At 35.1% G+C, this 17,132-nt stretch overlaps 1 protein-coding gene across 3 annotated transcripts in view; it reads left to right on the forward strand.

The window, feature by feature from the left end:
* CNTLN (centlein) overlaps window positions 1-17,132 on the forward strand; it is a 285,688-nt gene that overhangs the window by 123,177 nt on the left and 145,379 nt on the right. For all 3 annotated transcript variants that reach the window (XM_040631462.1, XM_040631460.1, XM_040631461.1), the window contains exon 8: window positions 834-1,028. In XM_040631462.1, the coding sequence (XP_040487396.1) occupies window positions 834-1,028 (195 nt within the window). The remainder of the gene's footprint in view (window positions 1-833; window positions 1,029-17,132) is intronic.

The raw sequence follows: 17,132 nt of genomic DNA on the forward strand, positions 1-17,132 counted from the left end.
ATATGCTTTCTCACAGTTTTAATAAACTCTAGTGTTAAATTTTTAAGTTCGTGCTTCCTTGAGTTAAAAAATTGAAAGTCATCTATCATGCCTTCAGAATATTGCTTCTGTTTTGTCGCACTCTGTTGAAGGTCTTCAGTGATCCCCTGTTGCCTCCAGGAGCAAGTCCACCTTCCTTACCCTGGCAATCAGGAGTCTACACTCTGTCTACGGTCTTACTGCCTGACTGTCTCTTGCTTTGCCTTCTGCCCCCCACCTCCTCTGCTGCAGCCGTAGATGCTAATTTATACTAAATGGGAATGTATCAGTCAAACTTAATGAACTCTCAATGACTCTTGGTTTTTCTTTCAAATGTACATATTAGGTTCAGTTGGGCTGATAGATCTTATGCTCCCTTTCTGTCCCTTCCTGTAACTGCACATAATGTTTTCACATTTCTGCCACCTTTGGAATTACTTTTTGTTTTCATTCAGTTCCTATAATAGTATCATAGTTCAGTTCAGGTCCTTTCTTTTACATATAGTCCTCTAAGTTGAATATAACTAGCTTAAAGTGTTTTCATCCTCCTTAGGAATTTAGCACACTTTTCCTGTATTACACTGACCAATAATACATATTGCCTTTTTAACATTAATTGTAGTTTTATGTTGATATTGGATTATATTATTTAGTTTTCCATCTGTTTATATCTTACTTCCCCTTGTGTTAAAATCACTTCAGGGCAAGTAGTAGTATGTCATATAGAGTTATAGATATGTATATGTGTGTATGTATATTTACACAGACGTGACTATTTTATTTATTAATAAATTTGGATATATTTTTTGAAACAGCTTTACAATGAATTACATATTTGTTTTGAAACCACAAAATCAAGTGAAGCTATGCTCCGGCAAAGTGTTGTTAGTCTGCAGGATCAGCTATTTCAAAAAGAGCAAGAAAATGTTAAATTAAAAGAAAAGCTTCAGGAATTACAAGGAGCACCCTATCCCTTACCGCAGGAAAGTGATTCAGAGCACTCAGAACAGGTGAGAGACATTTTCTAAAAATGTTACCCAATGCAATATCATATTAAATTGTCTCCTACAAATGACTAAAAATTTTTAAATAGTATTTAGAATATAAGACTTGGCAGATTGTTTTGTATAGTGCTATTATACTTTGTAGACATGAATATTATATGTAATATGGACTTATATAGAAATGCACATAGAAATACAAGGTATAACTGGTGCAGTTATGATGATGAAACACTTGACCGAAATATAATAATGAACAGCAAATTTAAAAAAAAATTTTTAAATGATTTTATTTATTTGAGGTAGAGCAAGAGTGAGCGAGTGAGAGAGCAAGCGAGAGAGAGAGAGAGAGTGAGCACAGGGGGTGGGCAGAGGGAGAGGGAGAAGCAGCCCCTCCACTGAGCAGGGAGCCCGATGCGGGGCTTGATCCCAGGACCCTGGGATCATAACCTAAGCCGAAGGCAGACGCTTAACTGACTGAGCCACCCAGGCGCCCCAGTGAACAGCAAATTAATAGATCATGCCCATTTTGAAACCTAAACTGAATGACATAATGGAATGGAAGGAATATATAATAGGAAGTCTCATAAAGTAGTTGCTATAAAGCCTTGGCATATGGTACTTAATACCTTTTAGTCCCAATTCTGCCACTGCCTTAAAGTATGGTTTTGGACAGGTTACTTGACTTTTCTACCTACTTCCTGGTGCAATTCCTTAGGTAGTACAAATGTAAAGATTGGTATGTAGGTTCAGGAGTCAGATAAACTTGGGATCAAATCACAGCCGTGCCTGTGAGCTTTGTGAACTTGAGCAAATTCCCTAGCCCTTTCAGCCAGAGTTTGCTTGCAAATAAAATGTTGATATTACTGCCCTCTATGTCATACAGTTTTGTAAGCATTCACAAGATCATGCATATTAAGTGCAGATTACTTTATCTTCAAGGTAACTTTCAGCTCTAAATATGTAAAGAAAATAGTCCTATTCCTGTAAGTTTATTTAAGTGTTAAGGCACTTGGCATTTCTTTAAATTTTAGAATTTATTAATTTAATTCAGAAATAAAATTAATACAAACAGGTAATTAAATGTTTATTAATGATCTTTTTGCAGGAATCTTTGAACAGTAATTCTTGAACCCAGCATATTTTGTCTTGCTGACAATTCAACCTTAAGACAACAATTTTTAAATTTGTATTGTATTATATTACATTTTTTGGATATCAGGTGCACAGGATTTATCATAAAATTCATATCATGACACAGTATTGTGTTACATACATAGGCCCATTTTATTTATTTTAATTTACTTATTTGTTCATTTATTATAATAAATGACCTTGGTCCCATCAACTAATCCAAGAATAGAGCATCTCTAATGATTTACATCTGCTTGTCTGGTCCTCCCTTCTCTGGTACCCTGATTCACCAGAGGTAACCACTAAACTGTTTATCATTTTCATTATGGTTTAAAAAGTTTTATCACTTATAAATTATGAGGAAATAGTATTTTGACTCATTGTGTTATTAAGATTCACTTATGTTGTTTGGTATAGCTGTTTATTTTTACTGATATACAATATTCCATTTTATGTGATTATATCATAACTACTGTACATTCACTCGTAGATGAGTATTTATTTCCAGTTTTTGCTATTATGAATAATGCTGCAACTGACATTTTTGTGCATGATTCTTGGTACATATATGCATACATTTGGTGGAACATGTATCTAGAAAAGGAAATCCTGGGTTTAGAATGTGAGAATGTTACTTTCACAAAATACTTATTTTTCAAAGTATTTTTCATCAACTTTACTTCCACCAACCGCGTATAAGAGATCTGATTGATTCCCATCCTCCTTAACACTTGGGATTGTCAGACTTCATAGTTTGCTGACAACAAACTAATTCCAGTATAATTTTTTATTTTGATCTTCATGACATATCACTGACAAAGCACATCCTCAAATGATCACTAGTCAAGGGTACGCCTTCTTCTGCAAAACATCTGTTTACCTCTTTCATCCCTTCTTCTACTGGATCCTTTTCCTACTCATTCATAAAAGTTCTTTATATATTCTTGATATATCTTATCTTAGTGTATACCTCATCTTTTCATTTTCTTTAATGTGTCATTTGATGAACAGAAATTCTTAATTTTAATTTAGACAAATTAATCTTTTATAGTTAGTGCTTTGGTGTGTCATTTAAGAAGTCCTTCCCTATCCTAAAGACAGAAGTATTTGCACCTCTGTTTTCTTAAAAAAGTTTTAAAGCTTTGTTTGCATCATTTTTATTCACAATTCATTTGAATGATGTTTTATGTGTGGTATAAGGTAAGGACCCATTTGTAGTTATTTATTTATTTCTCCGCAGTAGTAATCAGTTTTCCCAGCTCAACCTGTTGAACAATCCCCTTTTTTTCCCTTGTAGTGCTGGGCTACCTCTCTCATAAATCCTACTTCAGTACATTTATGAGCTTCTTTCTAGGCTCTGTATTCTCTGTGTTCCTATACAATGTTGTATTGTATTAATTAGTATAGCTTCTAATAAGTCTTTATATTTGGTAGATCTCTTACTTTCTTATTGTTTTTTAAAGTGTCTTGGTTATATTGGCATTTAGCAGTTAAATATAACTTTAAGGTTAATTTATAAAGTTTCATGAAAAACACTTGAAATTTTTCATGAAAAGTCTTATTGAAATATAACATAAAAATAATAAAATTTACAAACCGTTAAGTGTGTAACTCCATGACATTTCACAAAGTGAACACATCCCTGTAAATACCACTCAGATCAAGATACAGAATATTGGGGCGCCTGAGTCACTCAGTTGAATAAGCGTCTGTCTTCAGCTCGGGTCGTGATAACGGAGTCCTGGGATTTGCCTTCAGCTTGGGTCATGATCCTGGAGTCCTGGGATTGAGGCCCGGATCGGGCTCCTTGCTCTGTGGAGAGCCTGCTTCTCCCTCTGCCTGCTGCTCTCCCTGCTTGTGCTCTTTCTCTCCCATACTCTCACTCTATCTCAAATAAATAAATAAAATCTTTTAAAAAAAAAGATACAGAATATTACCAGTTTACAATAAACCTCTTTGATGTTCATCACTAGCTACTTCCACAAAGGAACCACCATTTTTACTTCTGTTATCATTGATTAGTTTTGCTTATTTTTGAACCTTACAGTGTTTCACCTTTAAAGACTGTGTTTGCTATGGATTTTTTGGTAAATATCCTTTATCACATTAAAGAAGTTCCCATCTATTATAGTCTGATGAAAGCTTTTTCATGAAGAGGTATTGAGTGTATACAATACATCTTTTAAGATGATAGTAAGGCTTTTCTCATTTATTCTATTAACAGGGTAAAATTACATTGATTGATTTCCAGTTATTTAATTTTGCATTCCTGAAATAAATCTAACTTCGTTGTAATATTTTATTAATTTTATATATTGCTGAATTCAATTTGCTAATATTTTGCTTTGGATTTTGCATCTATATTTATGAGGGATATTGGGTTGTGGCTTTCCTTTCTTGAATATTTTTTGTCAGAGTTCGACATCAAGGTGATGCTGGTGTCCTAATACAAATTGCAAAGTATTCTTTTTCACTGGAAGAATTTGAGTAGGACATATTATTTCTTGCTTAATAATAAACACTGAGGGTGGTTGGGTGGCTCAGTCAGTTAAGCATCTGCCTTCGGTTCAGGTCCTGGGATTGAGTCTCACATTGGGCTCCCTGCTTAGCAGGTAGTCTTCTTCTCCCTCTTCCTCTGCTGCTCTCTCTCTCTCTCTCTCTGTGTCAAATAAATTAATTGATTAATTTAAAAAATCTTTTAAAAAATAATAAACACTGAATGCTTTCCTTCTAAGGTAAGGAACAAGTCAGTTCTAGTCAACATTGTACTGGAGATTCTAACTAGTACAATAAAGCAAGAAACAAAATCATACCAATTACAAATAAGGAAGTGAAACTCATTTTATTCATAGACAACATGGGCATCTGTATAGAAACCCTGCTGAATCTATGGTAAAGCTCCTAGAAATAGTAAGTAAATTTAACAGTGTTGCAAAAGATGTCATCAATTTATAAGTTATGTTTTTAACTATTAGAAACAAGTAATTAGAAATTACAATTTTAAATGTACTGTTTATAATGACATCAAAGCCTATGTAATAATTAAGGATAAATTTGACAAAATACACACTAGACCTTACACAAAAGTACAAAACATACTAGGGCATGATTAAAGATACATAAATGGGCAGCTATGCCAAATTCATAATCAGAAGATAAAATATTGTTAAGATGTCAGTTCTTCCCAAATTGATCATTCATGTTATTCCAATCAAAATTCTAGGAAGCTTTCTCTTTTCCTTTCCTTTCCTTTCCTTTCCTTTCCTTTCCTTTCCTTTTTTCTCTTTTCTCTTTTCTCTTTTCTCTTCTCTCTTCTCTTTTCTTTTCTTTTCTTTTTTCTTTTCTTTTCTTTTCTTTTCTCTCCTTTTCCTTCCTTCCTTCCTTCCTTCCTTCCTTCCTTCCTTCCTTCCTTTTTTTTTTTTTTTTTGAGAAATACAAGCTAATTCTAAGATTTTACAGGGAATGGTCCGAGGCCAGTAACCTAAAAGAGCAATATCGAGTTTCATAAAGAAGAAAATTAGAGACTTACTTACACTACCTGATTTTCAGACATATTTATCAAGCTAAAAAAATCAAGATGGTGTGTTATTTGGCATAATGATTGAAAAAATAATCAGTAGAACAGAATAGAGTCCAGAAAAATACCTGCTCACATATGTCACTTCAGAGTAACTCTTAAAATGATAGGATAAGTCACTTTATTCTTTTTCAAAAGTGTTCTGTATATTTTGGTCTGTTGCATTTTATAGTAATTTTGCTATCACCTCACCAATTTTAGAAATAAGCATTTGTTTCGAAATGTTTCCAATTTAACCTGTGATTTTCTTCTTACCCATTTAGTTATTTAGATGTGTATTGCCTCCTTTTGAAATAGTTGGGTGTTTTTCCTTGTACAGATCTTCCTCAACTTACAAAGCTATAAACCCACCCTAAGTTGAAGATATTTTAAGTTGAAAAGACCCTCAATATACCTAACCTACCAAACATCATAGTTTGGTCTAATGCCTAGCCTGCATTAAACGTGCTCAGAATACGTACATTAGCCTACAGTTGAGCAAAATCATTTAACACAAAGCCTATTTTATAATAAAATGTTGAATATCTCGCATATGTTAAGTGTTGTATTGAAAGACAAAAAAACCAGAATGGTTATATGGGTGCGGAACAGTTGTGAGCGTACATGTTGTTCACTCTTGTGATCACTTGGCTGACTGGGAGCTGATGCTCATTGTTGTTGCCCAGCATGACAAGAGAGGGTCATACTGCATTACTGCTAGCCTGGGAAGAGATCAAAATTCAAAACTCCAAGTACGGCTTCTACTGAGTGCAGACTGTTTTCGCATTATCATAAAGCCAAAAAATCATACGTGGAACCCATTGTACATCAGGGACAATTTGTATGTGTTATTGCTATTAGCTTCTAATCTACCTGTATTGTGGTCAGAGATAGGACTCTCTACGATTACTGTATTTGAAATTTATTGAGACTTGTATCACCAGCATATGGTTTATGTGTACTTGCAGATAATTTGTATTCTGTAGCTTTTGCGTGGATTGTCCCTTAAATATCAATATTAATTATATCATTGTGGCTGATAGTGTTCAGATCTTCTGTCTTTAATGATTTTTGTATTTAATATTTTTATCGGCTTTTCTGTCAGTTGCTGACAGGGAGGTGTTAGAATCTCCCTCTGATAGGTCTTTCTGATTAATTGAACCCTTTGTCATTATAAAATGTTACTTTTAATTAATAATGTTCTGTTGGCTTAAAACCCAATTTTATGTTAATGTAGCCTGAGTCTTTAATGGTTACCTTTTATATGGTATACATTTTCCCATCCTTTCAATTTCCACCTATAGGTATCTTTATGTTAAAGTATACATAGTTGGGTCCTGTTTTTTTTTTGTTGTTGTTGTTCATTCTGACAGTTTCTTCCTTTTCATTGCAGTTCGAATCCATTTAGAATTAATATAATAACATGGTTGGGTTTGGTGTACCATTTTACCATTTTCTTTTTAAGATTTTATTTATTTGAAACAGAGAGAGAGACAGTGAGACAGGGAACACAAGCAGGGGGAGTGGGAGAGAGAGAGCAGGCTTCCCACTGAGCAGGGAGCCTGATGCAGGGCTCCATCCCAGGACCCTGGAATCATGATCTGAGCAGAAGGCAGATGCTTAAGGACTGAGCCACCTAGGAGTGCCCCATTTTACCATTTTTGAAAAATTTATGCTGTTTTTGTTCCCCCATTCCTTTTTTTCTTCTTTCTTTTGGGTTGACTGTTTATGTATTTTAAGAGTAATTTAAAAAATTCAGTTTTCTGTCTTCTGGACTCAGCTGTTTCTGATGATAAGTCAGAGGGAATTTGTTTCATTATTTACTTAAATGTGATGTACCAGTTTTGTCTAGCTTCTTTTAAAAAATATCTTAACTTTAGTTTCAAGTTTTTTAAGTATGATGTTTCCAAGTGTGGTTTTCATTGTAATCAGCCTTCTTGCAGTTTGCTGGGTTTCTTGATTTTGGGGGGGAAAAAGTGTATTTATTTATTATTGAACTAAATTGGGGAAAAGTGTTGACATGGTTTCCTCAGTTATTTTTCTGACTCCTCTCTTCTCCATTTGAGATTCCTGTTTCACTTGTGTGAGACTTTTCAGTGTTGTTTCCTAGATCAGCAAGTCTCTCTTCATTTTTTAAAATCTTTTAATGTCTGTGTATCTTCAGGTTAGCTAATTTCTGTTCATTTCTGTTCAAGTAACTGATATTTCTGTTATCCCCAATTTGCTTTTTAAGTCTTTTCTGTGAATTATTCCTTAAATATTTTACGTTTTAGTACTGGGATTTTCATTTGTTTCATTATTGTAGTATCTGTACCTCTGTGGGGTTTTCCTAATTTTTCATATCTTACAAACATATTTTTCTTTAGGTCCTTATTATAATAGTTAAGATGGATCCTTTAAAATCATTGTATTTTAATTCCATATTTTAGGATTTCTTGGGTTTGTTGACTAGTGGTTTTCCTTTGCTTTTAAATGTTAGGTCCCATACGGATGTTTTCTCTGTGTCTAATAATTCGGGATCGTGTAATGTATATTGTGAGAGATATGTTATAGATACTCTGGTTTCTCTTGTACTATTTATGTAGTGTTAAAGTTTTTTTGTTTTGTTTTTAATCATAATTTAACTAGGTTATATTTAAACTCTAAGCCCTGTTTCCCTTCAGGTGGGTACAGTTTAATTGCCTTTATGTTCTTTTAACCTTATCCAGATTGTTAAGAGGCCTTGCCTAGTGCATGAGTAGTTGAGCTACCAGTCATACTTTCAGTTCTCTCTTTTCTAGAATTTTCCCTTTCTGGTTGCGGTAGTAGACCTGAACTTTGTCCTCTGTATGTTTCTATTGGAGTTTTAGCCTTCATACATAGTATCTGTTGTGGGCCACCCTCAGGTCAAAATTCATAAAATAGGGAAGGTCACTCAACGATTTTCCAAGTATTAATTCTTATTCACATTCTTCGTATTTGATTATTCTCTGTTATCTTCAGGTAGTTGTTTTTGTATTTTGCTCAGAGTTTAAACAGTTATAGGCAGGAGGCTTAATCTGATAGGATCAGCTCTGCCATTATTATAAGTGGAACTCCCCCATCTTTGACTTTTTAAAGTGAATTATAACTTATTTTTAATCATTTTTCATGCAATGCAAGGATACATTCTCGTTTATCACTTCTCCTGTTTTTGCTATCTTTCTCTTACATTTTGATCCTACATAGGTTTTTACCCTATGAGACATTATCATTACTGACATTAAAGAATCAGTATTCATATAGAAGTTTTATTCACCTGAGTGTTCTTCCTTCTTCTCTGCAATTCTGTGTTTCCCTCAAGGATCTTTTGCCTTCTGTATTAAGCACTTCTCCAGTGTGTGAGTAGATCTGAGAGAGCTGTGGGGAGAGGAGTAAGTGGTGACCTCAGAAAGGCAGATGGCGGGCGCAGGTCGCCTAGGGCCTTGTTAGGCCACCGTAAGGATGCGGGTTTTACACTGAGTGAGATGGAAATCCATTGGTGTGTTTCAAATAGAAATGCAACATGGAACCTATTGGAGTATTTCAATCAGAAGACTGATAAGATCTAACTTCAGCTTTAAAAGGCTCACCCTGGCTGCAGTACAGAAAGGAGACTACAGGAAGTCAAGGATGGGAACTGGGGGACAAATTCAAGAGGCAATTGTAAGGGTAAAGATGAAACTCAGGGGGTGCTTAGATTAAGTTGTGAGACATACTTTGATTTTGCAAATAATTCAAAAGTAGAACCCATAAGATTTGAAGATGGCTTAGATGTGAAGTTTGGGAAGAAGGGAGAAATTAAAAATGAATCCAGGATTTCCAGGCCTTACTAAGTGGACAAATAGATTTGCCATATTCTGAGGGAAGAAATATTATTCTAGCATTTCTCATAACAGGAAGGAGGACACTGAAGTTATACAGAGAGAAGTGGAAACCCCGAATCAGGGAATTAGTAATAGGAATGGAGATAAACAGGTGACTTGGGATTTCTACCAATTAGTAACATATTCTTTATCATGTCATTACTATAACCCTTCTTTAGAATTTAGTCCAACTAGACTCAACCTTTTTTTTTGTTTTAAGATTTTATTTATTTTATAGAGAGAGTGCACAAGCAGGGGGTGAGGTAGAGGGAGAGAAAGAGAATCTCAAGCAGACTCAGTGCTGAGCATGGAGCCCCACACAGGGCTCGATCTTCCAACCCTGAGGTCATGACCTGAGCCAAAATCAAGAGTCAGACACAGCCGACTGAGCCATCCGGGCTCCCCAGACTCATCTTTTCATTCATCCATTCTTCTATCCATCCATTCATTATTCATTCATGTATTGTTCAGTGATATAGTCAATATTTGTTAAAATCCTACTCTATTCTAGGTACTAGGTTTAATGTAAAAGAATACAAAGATGAATAAGACAGTCTGCTTTTATGAATTTTATAGATGGCTATGCAGGCAAGAAAATAGTTATTATAAAATGTGCTATAATGGAAGTATGAGCATAGTATGAACTTTGTGGAAAGAAACTTTACAGGGAACATTGTATGGAGAGGAAGAGAGTTGTCAAAGCTTTCACAGAGAAAGTGGACTATATGTCAGTTTGAAAATTATTTAGGAATTTCTACCTTGGTGGAAGTGAATTATCATAGGCTCTGAGGTGAGAAAGTGTGTGGTATGTCCTGGATACTGAGAATATTCTAGGTAAGTGGTTCTCAGATTTTAATATACGTCCAAGTCACTTGGTGTAAGTGGCTGTAAAAATAGATTCTGATTCAATAGGTCTAGTCTGGGGCCTGAGATTCTACATTTATGTCACATTCCCAGATGATGATGTGATAGCTGGTTCAGGGATCACCCTTTGATTAGTGGGAGACTAAGTGGGCAAGTTGAGGGGAAATGGTAGGAATATTTTATTCTTTCTTCCATTTTTCCAATCCCTCGTTTATCTTTTTCAAATGCTTTTATAGTGGGACTTTTTTGTGCATGATTTTTGGGGGTTCCATTTAGAGTAATAGATAACATAAATTCTGGATCCCTTATCTGTGTTACCTGGCACAAATTACTTAATTTCTCTAAGCCTCAGTTTTATCATTTGTAAAATGGGTATTATAATAGTACCTACCTCATAGGAGTTTTATGAAGATTACATGAGGCAATGCTGGTGGGCATTTGGATTAATAATTAGGTTATTATTAGTTAGGTCTTAATATCGTTACATAGAAAAAAACACTTCTTATGTCATGTTAGTAATTTGAAATTTTTTCCCTGTATTGGTGGTGATTTATCTTTTCTTCCTGATCTCACTTACAATCAGAATTATTGGTGAGCTAACTGACAGTCTTTGCCATAGAAAAGGGCAAAGCTAATTGGTTCATATGGGATTGAAACCCGTGACCTTTGATTTCTTAGCACCTTGCTCTTAACTAGCTGAATTCTGAATGACTGACTGCCCATTCTATCTCAGAATGCTTGTTTATCTTTTTCATGCAGAAGTACTGTTTCTTGCCTTGGAGGAATATCTTGTAGTAGAGGACAAGAGAGAAACCTAAGCCTTACATATACTGTATTTACCTGTGAATGAGAGTCACTTCATGTGGCTAAAAGAAGACCACAAGATTGGGGTTGTGAATTTTAACCACAGGCTTGTTTATTTTTATTTTGTTTCACCAATGTCTATTTCTTCCTTTCCTAAGTGGCAGAGAATTGTTTTTCTGTATGTTGTTTTCCCTTATGGTCTCACTTTTTTTCAAAAATTTTATCACTAAATATTTGAAATCCACAAAAAAATAAATGTAATGTCTGCATAACCACCAGAAGCTATCAACCAATACTCTTGATGCTACCTGCGCGCTCTCCTTTGATACCATTTTACTTATTTTCCCTAAAGATAATCACTTTCTTCGATATTTTTATTTTTTAATTTTAATTTTTAAAATTAATTCCTGCCTATTAAAACTGTTTTCTTAAATAATATATCATTTGGTATTGCCTTTATTTAAATCTTAAAAAAATCATCCTCTAGGATGCCTGGGTGGCTCAGTCGGTTAAGCATCCAACTCAGTTTTGGCTCAGGTCGTGCTCTCAGGGTCTTGAGATCAAGCTTGGTGTTAGGCTCTGTGCTGAGCATGGAGTCTGCTAAGGATTCTCACTCTCTGCCTCCCCTCCGCCCTTCTCGCCATCCACCCATGCTTCCATGAGCTTGCTTTCTCTCTCTCTCAAAAGAAAAAAATCATCCTCTTCGAATATTATTCTCCACAGCTAGGTTTTTTTCTTTGAACTTTACTTTTGTAAGATAGCTCGCTGCTTTTGAGTATAGCTATACTTTGGTTCCCCTTCCATGGAACAGTCTATTGTATGAATAGGCTACAGTTTATTTATCTACTCTTTTTGTCAATGAACATTTTTTTAGCTCTAGAAATTTTTATACACTGCTGCTGTGAACTTCGTAGTATCTGTGTCCGTGCCCACATGTGCAGGACTTTTTCTAGGATATATTATTGCTAAGGGTGAAATCACCTGTCATGGGTATGCAAATATATTCGGGCTTACAAGAAAATGCCAAATTGCTTGCCAAAGTGGCTGTCTCAAGTGATAGACTTCTTAGTTACATTCTTAAAGGGAAAAAATAGTATCTCATTCTGGTTTCAGTTTGTATTTCTTTGGTTTCTAATGGGCTTTATGTGACCTGAAATACCTGTTTGTGTCTTTTGCTCATCTTTCTATTAGGATGCTTGCCTTTTTGTTGAAGTTCCTTGTTTTAGATACTAATCTTTTGTTATTATATTATTGACCATAATGGGAGCTTCTATATTACATAAACCTCAAATCTCTGTGGTTTAAAATAATTTATTTCTTATTTACATTACAGTCCAATGTGGGTATTACTTGGATTTTCAGCTTCTAAGCAGTGATTTATAGATCTAGGCTCCTTTCATCTCTTGGCTCCATTAGCTTTCAACATGGCTATCAAAGTTGTCCTGGAATCATGTCTACTCCAGCTAATAAGAAGGGAAAAGGGGCCTGGAGAATCATTTAGGAAGTTTTTATGAATAAGGCCTCAAAGTGGTACATACTACTTCTGCCAGCATTGTTTGGCAAAGAATTGCAAAGAAGATTGGGAAATATGAACCCCCAAATATTGGAAAATATGTGTCTGTTTCCAAAAAGAAGAAGTGAGTTTAGAGATCAGTGAGCAGTCTCAGCTTTCAATTATAATTGTTGCAAATATCTTCTTGCTCGTGGCTTGTCTTTTCACATATTCTATGATGTCTTTTGAAAAATGGTTATTAAGTTTAATATAGTTGAATTTCTCATCATTTTCTCTTAAACTTTGTGCTTACTGTATCTTGTTTAAGAAATCCTACCTTATCCTGAACTCAGAAGATATTTTCCTATATTTTCATCTAAAGTGTTACAGTTTTCACTTCCACATGTCAGTCGTTACGTGGAATTGATTTTTGTTTATTGTGAAGAATATTCAATTTAACTTTTTTTAAAAAAATCTGGCTATCTGCTTATTTCAGCACTATTGATTGTGCTAATAATCAATCCTTTTCTCAATGCTCTGCATTGCTTCCTCTGACTTTTTTTTTCCCTTTTAGAAAGAGGGGGTGAGGGGTAGGGGGAGAGGGAGAGAGAGAATCTTAAGCAGGCTCCACGCCAGTGCAGAGCCCAATGCAGGGTTCAGTCTCACAACCCTGAGATCATGACCTGAGGTGAAATTAAGAGTCGGACGCTTAACTGACTGAGCCACCCAGGCACCCCTCCTCTGACATTTTTTATTTCATGTATATATGGGTCCGCATTTAAGTGGGTCTATTTAGGCTCTGTATTCTGTTGTGTTGGGTGACTTTTTTTTTAATCTCTGAAATAACAACACTGTGTTTGTTATTGCAGCTTTATGATGAGTCTTGATATCTGATATGATAGATCTCTTCAGTTTCTTCTTCTTCAATTGTGCTTTGGATATTTTTGATCCTTTGCTCTTCAGTATAATGTTATAATCAGCTATCATGTTCTCTAAAATATCTTATGAGGGTTAATTTGAGAAGAAATGATATTTTTACCATCTTAAATCTTCTTATCCCTAAGTATGCTATATATACTTCAATTTCGGTCTTCTTTAATGCATTTTTAAAACATTTTGTAGTTTTATTCATAGAGGTCTTTATTAGATATGTAATAGCTACTGTCTCAATTATTAGATTCTGAGTAACTTACATTTTTGTTGCTATTTTAGCTACTTGTCTTTTTGTTAGATTTTTCTCTTGTGTATAGAAATGTAATTGATCTTTAAATGTTTATCTTATATCCAGCCTCCCTGTTAATGTCTTATTAATTCTAATATATTTTATAGATTCCTCTGGGTTTTCTATGTAGATAGTTTCCCAGTTTTATTTTTCCTTAAAAACCCCAGTATTTTTTTCCAAATTTTTTTCTTTTCCTATTTTAAAATTAAAAAAATTTTTTTTTTGATGTAAAGTTCGATGATTCATTAGTTGCGTATAACACCCAATGCACCATGCAATACGTGCCCTCCATCACCAGCCTATCCCATTCCCCCACCCCCTTCACCTCTGAAGCCCTCAGTTTATTTCTCAGAGTCCATAGTCTCTCATGCTTCATTCCCCCTTCTGATTAGCTCCCTTTCTTTATCCCTTTCTTCTCCTACCGATCTTCCTGGTTTTCCAAATTTTTATTTAAATTCTAGTTAGTTCTTAATCAAGAAATGGGTAGGAGATATGAACAGACATTTCTCTAAAGAAGACATACAAATGGCCAACAGCCACATGAAAAAATACTCAACATCACTCAGCATCATGGAAATACAAATCAAAACCACAATGAGATACCACCTCATACCAGTCAGAATGGCTAAAATTAACAAGTCAGGAAATAATAGATGTTGGCGAGAATATGGAGAAAGGGAAACCGTCTTACACTGTTGGTGGGAATGCAAGCTGGTGCAGCCACTTTGGAAAATACTATGGAAGTTCCTCAGAAAGTTGAAAATAGAGCTACCCTACGACCGAGCAATTGTACTACTGGATATTTACCCCAACAATACAAATGTAGTGATCCGAAGGGGCACCTGCACCCCAATGTTTATAGCAGCAGTGTCCACAATAGTCAGACCCCAAATGTCCATCGACAGATGAATGGATAAAGAAGAGGTGGTGTATATACACAATGGAATATTACTCAGCCATCAAAAAAATGAAATCTTGCCATTTACAATGATGTAGATGAAACCAGAGGGTATTATGTTAAGGGAAATAAGTCAATCGGAGAAAGACAATTATCATGTGATCTCAATCATATGTAGAATTTAAGAAACAAAACAGAGTATCATAGGGAAAGAGAGGGAAAAATAAGACGAAACCCGAGGGGAGACAAGCCATAAGAGATTCTTAATCATAGGAAATGAACTGAGGGTTGCTGGAGGGAAGGGGGGTGGGGAATGGGTTAACTGGGTGCTGGACATTAAGGAGGGCATGTGATGTAATGAGCATTGGGTATTACATAAGACTAATGAATCACTGAACTCTATCTCTGAAGCTAATAATATATGTTAATTGAATTTAAATTTAAAAAAAGAAAAAAGAAAATGAACTGGTAAACAACAACAAAAATATTCTTGTTAGTTAACATGTAGTGTAATATTGGTTTCAGGAGTTGAATTTAGTGATTCATCAGCTACATGTAACACCTAGCACTCATCATAACAAGTACCCTCCTTAATACCCATTGCCCATTTAGCCCATCTGCCACCCATCTCCCTCCATCAACCCTCAGTTTGTTCTCTATCATTAAGAGGCTCTTACAGTTTGCTTCCCTTTGCTTTTTTTTTTTTCCAGTTCCCTTATGTTCACCTGTTTTGTTTCCAAATTCCACATATGAGTGAAATCATATGGTATTTTTCTTTCTCTGAGTGACTCATTTAGCTTAGCATAATGCACTCTAGCTCCATCTAGGTCATTGTAAATGGCAAGGTTTCATTCTTTTTGATATTTGATGACTGAGTAATATTCCTGTGTGTGTATATGTGTGTGTGTGTGTGTGTGTGTGTGTCACATTTTCTTTATCCATTTATCAGTTGGTGGATACTCTCTCCATAGTTTGGCTGTTGTAAACATTGGGGTGCATGTACCCCTTCAACTCTGTATATTTATATTTATATATATTTAACTCTGTATATTTATATCCTTTGGGTAAATACCTAGTAGTGCAATTGCTGGACCATAGGGTAGCTCTATTTTTAACGTTTTGAGGAACCTTATTACTGTTTTCCAGAGTGGCTGTACCAGTTTGCATTCCCACCACAGTGTAAGAGGGTTCACCTTTCTCCTCATCCTCAACACAAAAATCCTAATATGTTATACCAATGTTTATACATTTTACAAAATGTATACAAAAGTTCAGTAGAAGTGGTAATAGTGAGTGTCCTTGTCTTGTTCTTAATTTCAAAGGGAGTATTTCACCTTGGATAATGACGTTAGCCATAAGTTTCTTCCCTTTTATCAGTTTAAGGAGCCTGATTAATATCATACATAAATGGTGATAAATTTTATCAAATATTTTATCTTTTGGTGCCTGAGGCACTTCTAATTCTTTATAAACTAATTTATTCCTTTTACTGATACTTTGTTTTTTGAATCTTTATGAAGGAAATGGTCTGTTATATAACTTTTGTACTGTCTTTATCTAGTATTGCTAATAAGACCAGTCTCATACAATGAGTTATTGAGCTAAAAAGAGAATTAGAAAATTGGACTGTAAAGCTGCTCAGAATGGAGTGCAGGGACACAGCATAATGGGAAATATGAAAGAGTTAAGTGGGTATGGAAGAGAAAATGAGAAATTCAAATCATGTCTAATTGTAAAATGTGAGATGGAGAATACAGACATGGCAGTAAACTCCAGCTCTGTGATAGATTTTTTTCAAGCCTTCCTGGGCAGCTTGACTTTAAATCTGCAAGCTTTTTATTGGTTCATTTTTGGGGTTTCTGACTTTTCTTTTGAAAATAATTCATAACTAGCATGGAAGTATGATGATTTTGTAAGAATTAACACAGAAGCTAGGGCCCTTATGGTGACCCACATAAATCATAATAAAAGGCATAATGAGGTTAGTTCCAGTGAATTTAAGGCAGGTAATGGTAGTAGGTTGAATACTGGGAGTAGAGAAGTCTCTGCCAATGGTTTCTTCTAGACATATGTAGATTGATGTGAGGGGATGTAAGGAAACTAGATCTTAGCCCCAGTGCTTGGCCTCGCCTTCAGTCCAAATGATGGTGGAAGAAGACCTGAGGAGGGAGGCCTGGTTTTAGCCCCCAAGTGTGCTTACACTCTTGATCCCTACATGTGGCCGTGTGTGTGTGTGTGTGTGTGTGTGTGTGTGTGCACGTAAGGATATAAAAAGAAAAT

Source organism: Ursus maritimus, unplaced genomic scaffold (assembly GCF_017311325.1).
Source record: "Ursus maritimus isolate PB19 unplaced genomic scaffold, ASM1731132v1 scaffold_17, whole genome shotgun sequence".
NCBI lineage: Eukaryota > Metazoa > Chordata > Mammalia > Carnivora > Ursidae > Ursus > Ursus maritimus.